This window comes from Corvus moneduloides, chromosome 11, assembly GCF_009650955.1.
Source record: "Corvus moneduloides isolate bCorMon1 chromosome 11, bCorMon1.pri, whole genome shotgun sequence".
Lineage (NCBI taxonomy): Eukaryota > Metazoa > Chordata > Aves > Passeriformes > Corvidae > Corvus > Corvus moneduloides.
In genome coordinates, this window is record NC_045486.1 from 1,005,884 (window position 1) to 1,021,403 (window position 15,520).

General features: G+C 53.1%; 1 protein-coding gene across 3 annotated transcripts in view; it reads left to right on the top strand.

Moving 5' to 3' along the window:
* The first annotated feature begins 436 nt into the window (after nucleotides 1–436).
* Nucleotides 437–15,520, top strand: part of PLXND1 (plexin D1) — a 70,433-nt gene continuing 55,349 nt past the window's right edge. For all 3 annotated transcript variants that reach the window (XM_032121189.1, XM_032121191.1, XM_032121190.1), the window contains exon 1: nucleotides 437–1,842. In XM_032121189.1, the coding sequence (XP_031977080.1) occupies nucleotides 487–1,842 (1,356 nt within the window). In that variant the 5' untranslated portion in view covers nucleotides 437–486. The remainder of the gene's footprint in view (nucleotides 1,843–15,520) is intronic.

Genomic DNA, 15,520 nt, shown 5'->3' on the forward strand with positions numbered 1-15,520 from the left:
GGGGCTCCGTGGGGGCTGTTCCGGCTCGCCGTGCTGTTCCGCAGCTAGGAAAAGTGCTTTTTCCCCCGCCCCTTCCCCCCCGGCCTGTCCTGCTCGAAAACGCGAAGGAGGCGGAGGAGAAGAGTGGGACAGCCCGGAGCAGCCCCTCCCGCGGCGGGGGGACGCCCTGTCCGGAGCCGCCCGGTGCCGCCCAGTCGGCGGCGCGGGGGACATCGGTAACTTCACCGCACGCACATGACGGGCCCGCGGCACGGGGACGCGGTGAGTACCGGTGCGGGCGCGGGGGCGGGCGCGGGGGCGGGCGGAGGGCGGGGGCAGGGAGGGGGCGCGGCCGCGCGCCCCGCCGCCCCTCGCCGCCCCCCGCCGCGGCCGCCACTTCCCGCGGGCGTCGCTCGGCGGCGGGCGCTGCCTCCGCAGGAAGCGGCCCCGCGCCCGCCCCTCCCGCGCCCGGCGACGGGCACATGCACTGTGCGGCGCGGCGGCGGGATGGCTCCGGCTCCGGTCCTGGCTCCGGCGGCAGGCGCTGAGCCGCGGCCCCCCGCGTTGCTGCCGCTGCTGCTGCCGCTGCTGCTGCCGCTGCTACCGCTGCTACTGCCCGGGCGAGCCGCCGGCCTGGAGGTGCAGCGCAAGTTCCTCTCGCCCACCCTCACCAACAACTTCGCGCTGGACGGCCCCGGCTCCCGCGTTTACCTGGCGGCCGTCAACCGGCTGTTCCAGCTGTCGGGGGGCGAGCTGGCGCTGGAGGCGGAGGCGGCGGTAGGGCCGGTGCTGGACAGCCCGCTGTGCCACGCACCGCAGCTGCCGCAGGCCTCCTGTGAGCACCCCAGGGTGCTCACCAACAACTACAACAAGATCCTGCAGCCCGACCCGGAGCAGGGCGTCCTTGTCGTCTGCGGCTCCATCTATCAGGGCCTCTGCCAGCTGCGCAGCATGGCCAACATCTCGGCCGTGGCCGTGCGCTTCCCGCCGGGCGGCAGCGACTCGGTCACTGTCTTCCCTAGCATGCTGAACGTGGCGGCCAACCACCCCAATGCCTCCACCGTGGGGCTGGTGCTGCGCCGCGGCGGTGGCGGCGGGGCGCGGCTGCTGGTGGCCGCTACCTACACCGGCTTCGGCAGCCCCTTCTTCCCCCGCAACCGCAGCCTGGAGGACCACCGCTTCGAGAACACGCCCGAGATCGCCATCCGCGCCCTCAACGCCCGCGGCGACCTGGCCAAGCTTTTCACCTTCGACATCAACCCCTCCGACGACAACATCCTCAAAATCAAGCAGGGCGACAAGGCGCGGCACAAGCTCAGCTTCGTCCGCGCCTTCTTGCAGCACGGGGCCGCGCCGCCCGCCCGCCGCCCGTACGCCTACCTGGCGCTCAACAGTGAGGCCAACGCGGGCGACAAGGAGAGCCCGGCGCACAGCCTACTGGCCCGCATCTGCCTGGGCGAGCCGGCCGAGGCCACCCTCAACGGCAGCGGCGAGACCAAGAAGCTGACCGAGTCCTACATCCAGCTGGGGCTGCGCTGCGGCGGCGCCGCCGACGCCTTCACCCGCCTCGTCTCCGTCTTCCCGGCGCGGGCAGCTTGGCGCAGCCCCGCTGCTCCTCACGGCCCGGCCCCGGCCCCGCCGCCCCCCGAGGAGCTGCTCTTCGGCGTCTTCGAGCGGGCCGGAGCCGGCGGCGGCCGGGGGCGGCCGCAGTCCGCGCTCTGCGTCTTCCGCTTCGCCGAGATCGAGGAGACGATCCGAGCCGCCCGCAACTCCTGTTTCGTCAGCCCGGCCGCCGGCATGGTTACCGTGCTGGACAGCGTGGTGCAGGGCACTGGCCCGGCCTGCGAGAAGAGGAATATACAGGTATGGCGAGCGGCGGGCACCTGCCGGGGCGAGGGGGCGCGGGGAGCCGGTGGTCGGCGGGGAACAGGGGCCCCATCCCGTCGTGGCCCGTCCCGCGGCCGCTGCTGTCGCCACCTGTCCCGAGCTGGAGCGTTTCCCCCGGGTGGGGGGCTGAGTCCTACACCCCGCTCCCCTCCCTGCTCTCCCCGGAGACCCTCCCGCCTGCCCGGGGACAGCATCGTTCCCCTAACCTGATCGCCGATGCCCCACTTCTCGTGGGTGCCCTGCGCGGCCGGATGTCTGTGGGCATCGCCAGCCCCACGTCTCGTACGGCGGCACAGAGCCCTGCCAGGGACCGCACACAGGCTGCCTTGGCTCCCCACGTTTGTGGCAGAAGTTTGCCATTGTCAGAATTTGTTACCGAGTGGCCGTAAATGTTAGCACGAGACAGAGTCGCCTGTTTCCCTTTTCACTAAAAATATACGATGCTTGGGAAAAAAAGAGAGAAAAAAGGGCTACTTTAATGCTGCATTTTTCCCTTCCTCTGGGACGGGTGCACAGCTCGGCTACATCAAAGATTGTGAAAACATCTGGTTGATTTCAGAGGCAAGATAGAGCATTTGGGCTTGGGCTTCCCTGTGCAATGCCAGTGGCAAAGAGAGAAAGGTTTCCCATGGTAACCGGAGTGTTTAGTGTGGCATCTCCACTCTGTGGTAAAATATGTAGTCTTAATGCACTTGGTTCATAGACCTGCTCTTGCAAAGTTGAACAGTTTTTCCCTGGTGGCAAAGTACAAGCTGTCTGACAGCCAGGAAATCTAGTAGTTGGAGTTAATTCCACAAAGACTGGGTGTGTTAAACAGTGGGAGCTTAGTCCTGACATCTTGGCATGGTCACGGCTCTCAGAGGACTTACTGGGAGTCAGGAATCCTATTTACAGGATGTGAAGGCACCCGCAGTTCTTGTTGGCTGTGGCTGATGCTCAGCATCCTTGCGGAGCAGCCCCGCAGCCCCGGGCGGGATTGGACTGTCTCTGCCAAGGCGGGCCAAGCAGCAGCGTCGCGTCTGGGGCTGCTGGAGGTGCTTGGGAAGTGAATAGCCGGTAACTGAAAGACAGTGGCAGAAGCACCCATCACCCTTGAGCTTCCCCAGGGCTCCAGGACTACTGTGGAGATACTGTTTTTTTCTAGCTTTTATTCAGTGAAGAAAATAATCATGACTAATACCAGTCTGTTGATGTTGAAAGTATCAAGTGTAAGATACTGTATCCAGTAAGGTATTTAGACAGCTAATTCACGAGTGACTCAGGGGAGACCAGGCACAAATGAGATTTCACTCCATCTTTGGTCCCGGCCTGTCACGCTGTTCCCCTGTAACGTGTGTCCCTGGCAGCACCTTCCTCTCCAAGTACTACCTGGGTAGGCAGGGAGGGTGACCAGGAGCCTGTTGTCACTGATGCCATAAAGGCTGAGAAGGATGCTGTGTTCTCAAAGGGATGAGCAAGAGGGGATGTGAGGGTCAGGGGAATGAACTAGAATAACTGAGCACTGCCAATCCATTGGGAGTCAGTGGGAACCCTCCATGTTTGCAACTGTGGAGAGATCAGGCTGCAAGAAAATTTTTTCATGTGGAGAGAGCAGTAAGACTGGTGGCGATACAAGATGGATGGAGAGTCTGGGTTCCCTTACCAACTGACATTGCTGCTGGGTCACTGGCCTTGAACCAGTCATTTAACCCGAGGTACCTCAGTTTCCCACATACTCCTGTATTTATTGTTATTCAGAAACCCAACTCATGTAGCATCAGATTGCATTTGTAAAGCTGCTTTGAGATCCTTTGATGTCAGGTGCAGCAGGATATAAATGAAGCATAACATTAATATTTGTTCATGCCTAGTATTTCTACACTTTCCACTTATTTGAAGCATATTCCTCTAAAACCGCTGACCCAGCCTGGTGGGAAGCCATCCTGCTAGTCAGGAGAGCCTTCCTTTTTTTTTTTTTTTTTTTTTTTTTTGCCTTTTACTTAATCTTTAGAATTGCCAACAAGTTAATAAGCTGGTTTTATTTTCAAGTCCCAGAGTGCCACTGTCAAGAGAAAAGTTGTAATAGTGTGTTTCTTTGAGCTGCAAAAACCTAACATCAATTTCCACCTTCAAGACAGTGAAATACTCTAATATGTTTTGTGTCCCAGACCTGGAAACGTAGCAGTAAAATGTATTAAAGCAGCAGCTGGTCTGGCAGAGCAGATCAGTATCTATCTGTCTTCCCGTTGTGAGCTCCACTTCTCCTCCTCTTGGTGAGTTTCCAGTTTTCCCATTGCGTGTGCATCACTGATAGGGGCTCTGGTGTTCGTAAGTGTGGCTCATTAGTTGTTCCTGCAGACCAGGTACTTGGGTTTTAATATCCTTTTGGAAGAAAAAAAGCTCTGATATTGGCTTGATTCATTCCAAGCGTGTGTTCAGCCAAAGTAGTCAGTTGTTACAAGTCTGGACCATGGGCTGTTTGGTGTAATGCTGAGTGAAAGGACCGCGTTACCTTGACCCCTTGTGTGCTCTCCAGTCTAATTGAATGCTCCTCTCCGGCAGCACTTGCTTTGACTCAGCAAGGGAGCTCCAGCACTTACCCTCCAGTGAGGGGTTTTGGGAGAGGGCAGTCAACACACCAGCCCTCCCTGTCAGCCCCCACAGTATTTCTGCTCAGCACTGACTGATGTAGGGCAGGGCTGCTCCCCACCCAGTGCCGTGCTGTGAGGTCTAAGGGAGGCTGGCACAGAACGAGGGGCTTTGTCCCTGTACAGGTCAATGTGGTGGCAGCCACTTGTTTGGCTCCCACTGTGACCGTGTGGGGTTGGCCACACGAGGGGCTGTGGAGGGTGGATGAGGCAGGTGGATCTGCCAGCTGGCCCGTTGGCCTGCATTCCCCAGGCTGGGCAAGGGGAGCTGCCAGCTTGGCCTGGAAACGGCCCCTCTCTTTGATGGAAATGCTTACTTGCAATTAAGCACATGCTTAACAGCTTCGTGTGAGACGAGGAGAAAATAAGCAGAGGAGGATGGTCTAGGTCAGGAGTGGGGGCTGTTGGTGCTTCTCATGACTTGCTGAAAAGTCATGTACGGAGGAGATGAATTCACAGCAGCAGCTCAGGGAAGGAGGATATGTGAGGGAAGGATTTAGGTTGGTTGGGTTCTTGCACCAACAGTGAGTGGGTGAGCTCTAGGATTGCTTCCCCTCAACAGAAATAGTTTTTTATAATGAATTTTGTGTCAAAGGCAGCTAAATTGGAATACTTGCATGGAACCATTGCGGTGTTTTGCCCACTCAAAGCCCGTGTGGAATTTGGACTCGAGCCCCCAGAAGGGAAGAGGAGTAGAAGCTCTCTGGAGCAAACTGCCTGTAACAGTATTTGCAGCAGTGTGCTGACAGAGCTTATCAAATTCTTGGGACACTGTGTGGGTTTATAGCTCATATTTGAGCTATTCTTCCCCAGGAGGATCATGGCCCAGTGGGTTTGAAGGTTATGCTGGCTGCATGGCTGGAGCGTGGCACAGCTGTGGGATGCTGAAGCCGTTATGAAAGCAAAGCAGGCAAAAGCCCATCCCCAGCTTCCGTCTGGCTCCAGAGCAGTGGCTGTGTGGGGCACCCCAGGAGTGTCCCCCTCAGTGCCACTGAAAACAAAGATCTGCCTGGCTGTTCCTTTGGTTAGGCTGCATCACAGCCGTGTCCCAATGTAGCAAAGCCCCCACAGTGTGCTCTTGCCACTGCCCCATCTCTCGATGGTTACTTTGGCAGGGGGCATGGCCAGGCGCCTTTGTGTGCACACTTTGCTGTGATGAGCAAGCTCATTTGAGGAAAAGCTGAACTGGAAACCCCATCCCATGCTCCCAGCTGCTCCAAACTCAGTGTCTTCTGTGGTTTCTGCATGAGCCCCATGGTCTCCTAAAAACTCCTGGAGAGTTACAGAAAGCAGACTTACATTCATGAGGCCTAGATTTGCTGGCCAGGGAACTACATCTCTCTTGGGAAATGTTTTGGGGTCTGCAACCCAAAAAAGGCTGAAAATCCAGTTTGTTTCCTCTGCTGAAAACCATAGGCATAGTGGCATGGGATAATGAAACGTTTCAGCATTAATTCTCAAGTTTCTGGCTCTTGTGGCTTTGTGTCAGATCCTGCATGGTCACTGAACACCGTGTTTGGGGGTGTAATGATGAGATACCCACCACTGAGCTGTACTATAATGAATTGTTAAATAAAATGAACTCCTTGGGTAGACTATATAAACAGTCTCTGTATATATGTGTGCCTGGGCATGGAAATGTGGTTTAAAACCAGTTAGAAAATGTTCCCAAAGAAAAAAATCTCATATACACGTGGGAATATGACAAAGCATCTACTTACTGTCCAAATATACTGTGGCATCTCCATGGGACTGGGTTTTATAGGAGCTGAGTTACTTTGAAGTGCTGGTTTATACTGATTTAGAAATTCCAAACATGAAACTAAATGTGCTCTAACCCTACATCTACTCAAGTAAATCCGGAGGATTAGCCACAGAAAGGAAACTGGGAATTTACACTTAATTTCTTCATTAAAAATGAGGCAGAGTTCTTGTAGCAAGCCTAATTTCTGCATTTTGCAGTGTGGGCTGTTTAGAGTTGCTGGCACCACCCCAAGGTGTCACTGCCCAGGTACTGTAGAGCAGCACTATGGTTGTTGTCACCATCACGTTTTGCTCTAGGATGCAGCGTTACAGATAGTGGGAGGTTTCTGGCCCTCCAGCTGCCCTGCAAGGGCTGGGGATGAGGGGCCAGGCTGCCCATGGAGAGGCCGGTGGGACCCAGGATGTCCCAACGAGAGGTTTAAGCCACAGCCTGAGCTTTCCCTGGCTTTGGACCCAGCCCAGAGCACTATCTACCTGTTATGTCTCTCACCTGGTACTAGTGAGTTGTGGTCAGCTGTTGGTTAGGTTTCCTTGGGAATTTATGTGAAAATACAACCTGCTGCTGCAGTCAAGGTGCACACAGGCAGCTTTGTGTTGCTTGTTGGGAGCTGTGTGAACACCATCCTGCCTGGGAAGGCAGGCTCAGCTCTGTGGGCTGCCAGTGCCTGGGGGCTCTCCCACTGCCAGGGCTGGCATGGCCATCATGTGCCGTGCCAAGCAGGGGAGTCTCCCGAGGAGCAGGTTGGTGCCCCCGAGCTGAAGGTGGGTGGTGGGAATGGTTTCCTGGGGGCCCCAGGGCTCGTCCCTGCTTTGCATCTCAAGCTCAAACAGGTCCCAGATTGCAAAGGGAAATTCGGTCAAAGTGGCAAAAGTTTTTGTGCCTGGAAACAGGAAGTTGTGCCGCTTTAGGGAACAGAAACTGGCTCCTGATTGTGGTACAGTGCCTGCCTGCTCTGGGAGCCCAGTGCTGCTGGCTGGGCAGGCAAAGCATGTGCTGGTCGTTTGGCAGGGCAGGGGGGTCATGAGCACGCTGCCGGTTTCTGGAGAGCTCTGCCAACAGCTGGTGTACAGACCTAGTCATTCCTAGTACCTGGATGCTCAGGCTGGATTTGATTCACTGAACTCATCAGATCCCCTGTAACTAAATAACAGGTTAGGTGGAAAACAGGAAAAGGGTCATTTTGGCTAACGCCAAGGGTTTTCCAGGGCAGGTGTTTGACTCCTCCATGTGAATGTGAACCCACACCCCAGGAGCCACAGTGGATGCTCAGATGCAGGGTCTCGGTGGATGGAAATGAAGGGATTTGCCATCTCTTTTCTGCTGTTTCAAAGTCTAGTTTACAGTGATTGAGTGTTGGGGCTGAGGGCACCTGGAGAAGAGAATAAGGCACTGTGAGATGGGTAAGGGTGCTCAGGGATGCTGTAAAAACACCTTACTATGCCTTGTAAATCCCCACAGGTGTCTGTTCAGCTGCACTGTTTTGACACTCTGATGCCCTCTCCCAGCTAGGGGTTGGAAACATAGTAAGTCTGAGCCCCTGGCTGTGGTAATTTAGTGGAAACACCGGGCAAGCTGGAAGCGGCGGTGGTTAGCGTTAGCCACCGGAGTGCCACCACATGCTACCTGCAGCAGCGCCGCTGTGCCTCGCCACCAGGCTTGTGCACGGCGTGTGCTGGGGCGGACCGTGGCTGCCAGCGGCTCCCTGCTGCAGGGGCTGAGCCCCTCCGCTGCACCAGTGAGGAGAGATGGATGGGGCATGTGGCTGCTCCTCTGTGCTGGGAATGGGATGGATGGGGGTGTGACTGCTCCTCTGTACCAGGCATGGGATGGATGGGGTTGGAATTCCTGATCGGAGGAAGAAAAATGGCTCCAGGGGTGGGTGGCTGTTGCATTGTCCCCAGTGCCCTGCCCCAGGGCAGTGTCGCTACAACCCCATGCACTCGAGGTCCGTTTGGCATGGTGAGCCCTGGGTACAGTGCAGCTCCTGTGCCCAGGCAGCATTGGTGTCCTCGTTTCATGGTGGGGAGGTGGGTGCTCAGGTTCCCCAATCGATGTCTCTGATCAGAAGAGTGGCAGTGTCAGGGTTTGAATTGAGGTCCCAAGTGTTTCTGTGTGACTGTCCCCAGCACACATCTCTGGGAGCACAGTGTGACAGGGGACCAACAGCAATGTCTGCAGGAGTGATCCACTTTGCTGTTTCTTTTTTTAGTTTGGTTGGATGGTTTTGGTTGGTTTTTTAGGTTTTGATTCCTGTTGGGTTGGTAAAGAAATGATTTTAAGTCATTATTTTCAAGTTGGGCTGTAGCACCTTGCAGTAGGTGGAGGAGGTGGCAGGCTATCTACCGCATCTCCCACTTTGAGAGGCCAGTAGAATTTATTGACGTTTTTGAGCAGAGGGAGCAGTACTAATTCCTAACATCTGGAGAGCAGCTCTGCTGGCAGCCGCTGTTCCAACAGAGCGAGGCTGGAGGGGCGTGGGACAGCTCGTGCCTGGGAAGGCCCAGATTGAACAGGGCCCAGATGAGCCCTTGCCAGATGTGATGTGCTAGTGAGCAGGGTGGATAGCAAAGCCCATGATGATCTTGCCTTGATACCCACTGAGTGTCAGTGGGGCTTGTCCAACACAGAGAGTGCGCACTGGCTCCTTACACAGGTCTGTGAGGGTTGGGATGAGGATGTCTCCAAGGAGCAGGGATGTGGTGGCTGTGGCATCCTGCAGTAACAGGGCTGTAGCAGTGATGGCACATGGTCTGATCTGCTGTTGCCAATCCCTGTGCCTTCCTCTCCCGTTTATCCGACCTGTGGATAAGCACAGCCTTGCAAGGTGGGACAAGAGGCTGCTCAGCACAGGCTTTTTCTCCAGTGGGCAACATGATAGGGGTTAACTTGGACAGTCAAGCTCTTTTCCCTGTCAGGGGGCTTGTTCTGCTGTGCCCCTCCTCTGAAGGCAACATGGCCAGAGCCACAATCACGGGTTTGCTGCCATGCTCCTGAGAGTGCTGCTGTGGGAGCTGTGGAGCTCTGGCGGGGTGGTTGAGCTGCGGCACCAGTGTAAGTCCCAGTCTCCAGTGAAGCTGCAGGCTCATGTTTGCATCTGCAGCCATAGAACCCAGCCGACGCTGTGCCAGCTACTGGAACAAGGCTGTCTATTTTTGGGCCTGGACCACTGGAAGGTTGTTGCTGTGACAAGACGTCTGCAAGTTATGTATTTTAAGTGGAACTGGAATACAAATCTTTCAGTTCTAACCCAGAAGCAAAATTGCCTGGAAGTTTGGATTCTGAAAACGTTCCTCTATTATTTGAAGAAAATTTGGAACTTGCCTTTCTGTTTCTGTCTCATCTCTGTTTAAGGTATTTTGCTGCTGTGTACAACTCCCTTCTGGAGCAGGAGCCCTTTGGTTATTTGGTTTTCATCCACTGCTGCCCGCTGCCAACATCCAGCAGGCTGTGAGCTGCTTGTGGCCACGCACCATCTCTGGTGGGTCACCTAATTAAAAAGGGCTATTGTAAACCTGGCATGTGTCCCAGACGTGTGTGGAGTGATCATTTTAGGAGGGGAGATTTTACAGTATGATGATAGCACTTGATGAAGAAGGGGAGAGGTGAAAGATGAGGGGGTTTAGTGGAATATAATTCTGAACTTGTTTGGCTTGCGAGTCCCTGTCATCCTTCAGTCTGTCTCATAGACCTAGGCATTGTTGTTCAGAGGCACCAGGACTGTTGTGTTGTTGTGCCTGGTTTCCCAAGGTTGAGAACTGCCTTGTGCAGGATGGGGGCTCAGGTTGGGCTTTTGGCAATTGGTGTAGCACATCATTAAATGGGGAGGAAATTGGGGCTAAATGTCTGCTTGAACAGACAGAAATCTGTGTCTGGAGAGCAGATACAGGTAATGTCTAGTTTTATGTGTATGGGTCTCTGGAACAAGGTAAGGGGTAAAGGGTTGGGATGGATGTTCCCCATGCATCCCTGCTGGGTTTCCCAGACAGGACACTGCTCTGGTCAGCATGATGACAGCCTTGGTGCTGGGGCTGTTTGTGGAACTGCAACTTGGCTACACTCACATAAGCTGCTGGAAAAAGATGTCAAGTGTTGGAACTGGGGTTGCAGTGTTATGTCCCTGGGATCTCCTAACTGTAGTATCATTTTCTGCTGAAATTTGGTGTCCCAGCAAGTTCAGTGGGTCTTTCCAAAAAGCTTTGAAAACAGCAGTTTCTACAAATCTTGAAGACAAAATATAAAATCATAGAGAAAAAGAAAGCCTTACATGCTTAAACCAAATCAGAGCAGTGCTCAGTTGCTGAATCCAGTAAGACCATTGATTTGTAACAACTTTTGAAATTATTCAAGTTATGTAATTATTATGACCCTAATTTCCTAACTGGGAGGGGAATGGGTAGGGAGTGAGGGCCTCCAGAGATGAAACTGTGGAGGTGTCAACAGGCACAGTGCTTTCAGAGTGATGCCTGGAGAACACCTTTTGCTGTGTTCAGGTGCTGCCTGTGAGAGGAGACAGGATGTGAGTGTGAGGCCACAGGCCAGAGGAGCCTGGCTCACATGTTCATCCTTTGCACTTCCATAATCATCTGATTAATCTCTTTACTTGAATTTCTTCTGTCCCCAGAATGAGGGCAGGGGTTAGAGGGGAGGAAGGGTGCACTTGTGATCAGGGCAAATGGTGTGTCTCCTGTAGACTGTGTTTGTATGGCTTGGTTGCTTCTGCATTTGAAGTGCTCGGTTAATGAGCAAAAAGGGTTTTATTAACCTTTCCATGACAAGCTTCTTTAGTGGGCTGTGTCCTCAACCAAGGAGGTTTTATTTTTTGGACTCTGGTGCTGAGGCTCTTGAGCAGGTGATGCGTGGGGGGTCCCCAGAGAGGGACAGCACTGCAGCACAGCATTGCTTCTCAAAGGCAGGTTTTACTTAGGATGTGTAAAAGAAGGGTAGAGTTCTGCTCATTATCTCAGTGCTTAATTGATTCAGCAGAACTAATGAGGAAAATACAGGAAAACATTTACTATAAACTATTGCTAAATGAAATAGATTTGAACTGACACATGCAAAAGACCAGTTGTGTTAGGAAAGAAGTTGTTACTTTAATGGATGCTTTTTTCAGCTCTAACTTGCACAGATATGCCTTCAGAGCACTTTGAGCATGTGAAGTGCTAAGTGTTAGTACTAGCAATAATAAAATAGTAACAACCAAAGATTGAGGAGCCAAACTCATGGTTCACCCGGGACTCTTCCCTGTGGAAGAGAGTTTGAATAGTCTGAGGTTGGCTACTGAAGCCAAACCTTAACGTAAATGAGAAACACAGGCTGAGTGGTGGAGGGGGGGGCTCTCCCAAGGAAGGAACAGCTAAGAAAGTACAGCCGAAATAAACCAAGTGCCTTACTCTGAGCAGTTTCGAAGGGGGAGGTGTCTGTTGGGCTTCTGAGCAGGAGTGGGTGTCCTTGAGATGAGGCACGCTCGGCTGATCTGCTCAGCCCCTTGTCCCCAGGGAATGGGAAGAGGAGCTGAGTTTCCAACAGGGGTGAATTTAAAGGACGTACAAGCTCTTGCTGTTCAAACACGTGCTGTTCCAACTGTGACAACCCCTCTGGAGCCTGTTTGTTAATCCCTCTGCTTGCCCATTCCTGGTGGATTTGATTGTATAATCTGAAGTATTGTATTTAATGCAGGATGAAGGCTAACATAATAAGCTTGACCAGTTTTCCTGGTGGCATGAAGGATGTGCAATTTTAGTTTAAAAAGTGTTATTTTTTCATGTTTCTCTGCTTCAAGCAGTTCCCCATGCTGTTGCACTTGCTGCTTCAGTGCCCTGCTGGGGAAAGCACTGATGGGTGCCAGACCCCTGACGTGTGTGGAGCAAGGAAGGCAGACCCATGCTGGGGCTGCCAGGGCTGGGGAGGGTGTTTTGGAGGAGGGCTGTGCTGGTCCTGCCAGTCACCTGTCCACATTGCCTTCAGCTTTCTTTTCCAGCTGGGGTCAGCGTGGTGGGGTTGGGGCTGCTGGAGTGATGGTGGCCGTGAGCTGCGCCAGTTGTGGCTGGAGGAGGGAGCAGAGGAGACTTAGAGGGGAATCACACTGTCAGTTGCAGGCATCCAACTTTGGTGCCACTGCTGGACCTGAGGCTGGAGCCTCTGAGGACTCACAGCAGCAGGTGGTTGGATGTCAGTAGGGACCCATGGCTGTTCAAGCTGTTGTCAGGCTTTGGCCTCACTGTAGCAGACTGGCTGTGCCTGCAGCCCAGCAGTGCTCTGATCCTGTCCCAGTCTCTGTGTCCTCCTGCTGAGGTGCGTTCTGGCAACCAGCAACCAAGTGGGCATATGTGCTCTCTGCCCAGGGCTACCTCTGCCAGAGAAGCAGATGGAGTGTAGGTTTTGCCCTCTGAGGTGATCTGAGATACTGAGAGCCTCTTCCAGCATTCAAACCCTCACACCTCTGGTGGTTTGAGGTCTGTGGCTGTGGTGGAGGTGAATGATCATGGCTGTGGCTGCTAAGTTGCAGTGGTTTGGCCTGACTTTGGCTGTGCCTTTCCCCAGCCATCAGTCCTGTGCTTGCTCTGCCCTGCCTTCTAGCAGTCCACTCTGCCCTGTGCCCTTCCTTACCCCAGCCACCAGTCCCATGTGAGGCTGCCAAGAGTGAAATTTAGGAGCTGGCAGGAAAGAAAAGTTTGGAGTCAAGAGTAGAGAGAGGGAAGAATGATAAGAGATTCACTCCTAGATAAGATCTAAGAGTGATAGATAGCTCCCTGCAGGGACATGGTCCAGGTGGCTGCTGGGAGCAGAGGGATGTTGGGATAGACCATTACTGGTGTGTCACATCAGTGGCTTGCAGAGTACCCTAGCCCCAGGGCTGGCATTGTGCAAATGGGCAAAACAAGGCAAAACACAGCACAACTGCTGCCTCCTTGCCTGAGGAACTTGTGGTCTAAGCAAACAGTGAAACCAGAGTGCAAATCTCATTTTTAGCCTTTTTTTTTTTTTTTTTTTAAAAGAATGTCTGCTGTGCTGCAGGGGTCCTGTGCTGTTGGTAATTCTTGAGAAAAATTTGTCCATGTTCACTTTGTCAGAGATTCTCAGCCTGAGTGCTTTCACTGGCCACAAGCACACATTGATTTGCCTCCTGTTGCCTAAAACATATGATGGGAAGTCTAAGGAGCTCTGTGCTAATGCCTGCCCTTGAGCAGCACTGCAGTTGGAGGCTGCTTGGACACATCTCAAGTGCCTCAACAGTGGAGTCCTCTTCTGAGGATGACATTTTCCTCCAGGCATCTCAAAAAGCCTGGTTTTGACAGGTCTGGTTGCAACACTGCAGCAGATAAACGCGTGATTGTGTGTACAAACTGCTGGGGGCGGGGGAGCTCTGCGGGGATGCTGGGGGGTGTTGTTGGTCTGGACTGTGCCCAGCACAGAGCAGGGCTTGTACTCTCCTTTTGCATAATGCAGCCAGGCTGGCTTGGCATCACTGGCTGTGTCCGTTCTCCTATGCAGTATTTCCCCATTGGTTTTTAGCCTGTCCCTACTGCTCAGTGAGAGTCTGTGTCCTGGTATTCTCCTTAGACAGTATCCAAATTATTCTGAATATTCTCTCTGCAGTCAGAAATTTCCCCGAGTCATACCTAAATGTTAATAAAAGCCTAATGGCTTATGTTAAGGAAGGCAAGAGATAAAACTAGAGTCCTTTTATCACAGCCTTTAATGGCCTGAAAATGTCATTTGTGTGGGAGCAGCTGCCAAATTTTGAGCCTATGAAGATGATGGCTAAGTCCCACAAATCAACAAGTTTGGAGCGGATTATCCGGTGCTGGCTGTGTCATTTTCCCAGGACTCCAGGCATGCTGGAAGCCAACACTTTAATCCTCTCTGATACAAAGTCTGAAAGGGGCCGGGCTCCCCTTCTCACTCCGGAGCTCTGGAGCTGCTGCAGCGCAGCCAGCACAGCCTCGTGGAGGGCAGGGGCTCAGGGCTTTCCTCTGCACCGCAGCTTCTGAGTCACAAATTAGCTCCAGCTTTACTTGAGAACTATTTTTAAGGTCACAAACACAGGATGCAGAAATCAGCGCATTTCATGGTTTTCCTGAGAGCTGCCTCACCACTCCTCTTCCTCCTTCTGTTTCCAACAGACTTCCTTCCCGAAGGGACATCCTGCATGCCCAGGGCTGGGGAGCTGTAATGGAAATTCTGGGAAATCGCTTTTTATGCTCCTTGTAGGCCTGTGATAAAGAACTGAACTCACACTGTGAAGACAGCTGAACTCTTGAGCTCTGATGTGGCGGGAAATCTTTTATCTCTGTCCCACTTTGTTTCTGCAATCTCACTCAGGGGTTAATCTGACTAACCATCGTCTTAGCTGTGGCCCCTTGATTTGAATTAATTCGCACCACTTGTGAAGTTTGCAGTAACAGCACATATTGCAGTGTGCAGGGGCACAGCAGCGTGTCCCCCTCGTCCTGGTGGTGCGTGGGGCTGGCAGTGCTGCTTGGCTGGTGCTGGCTGCACTGTCCCCAGCTTATGCCCAAGGAGGCTCATCATCAGTGAGAGTGGCAGAGGCAAACCTTTTGTGTGCAGAAGGTTTTGGATGTAGAATCAGCGCACAGTTCTGAGAGTTACTGAGTATCCAGAGCGTGTCAAAGAAAAATAGAGGCAATACAGTAAATGCCCACGGGTTGTTTTAAAATGCAGATTATAGAAAGAGATTGGTTTTGAAAGAAAAGTTAACATTTGTGCTTTTCCCACTTCAGGATAGGGCAGCTTGATTTAAGAAGGAGGGAGATTTAACCCCTTCCACTTGGAGATGGCCTTCTATTCCAATCATCCAGTGCAATTCCCCAGCTGTGGTGACTGCCTGGTGCCTGCAGAAGGATGTGACTTGGCTGTATCCTGTTTACTGTAATGTGATGGAGTTAGCTGTCCCTTTGGTGCTGTGGGGTAAAGGCAGCAGCAGCACAGCATGTTGTCCCTTCTTTGGACCTGGGAGAGGGAAATACCATATGTCTCCTACCCATCCGTTTGTTGGAAGATCTGATGTCATTTGAAGAAAGGTGTTTCAGAGGAAGGATGTGTGCAGCCAGAATAAAGCTTGGCCTGGGTTAGAATAGTTACATCCTGTTTACTGTGGAAAACACTTCGCACTGATATGAGCTCTGAAATGCGTGATTTATAAGCAGGCAGGCACTGCAGATAAGGGACTTCCCGTGATTTTGGCCACCTGTGAGAAGAAAGGGCCATGTCTTGCAGGCTGGAAGGCAGCAATGCTGGT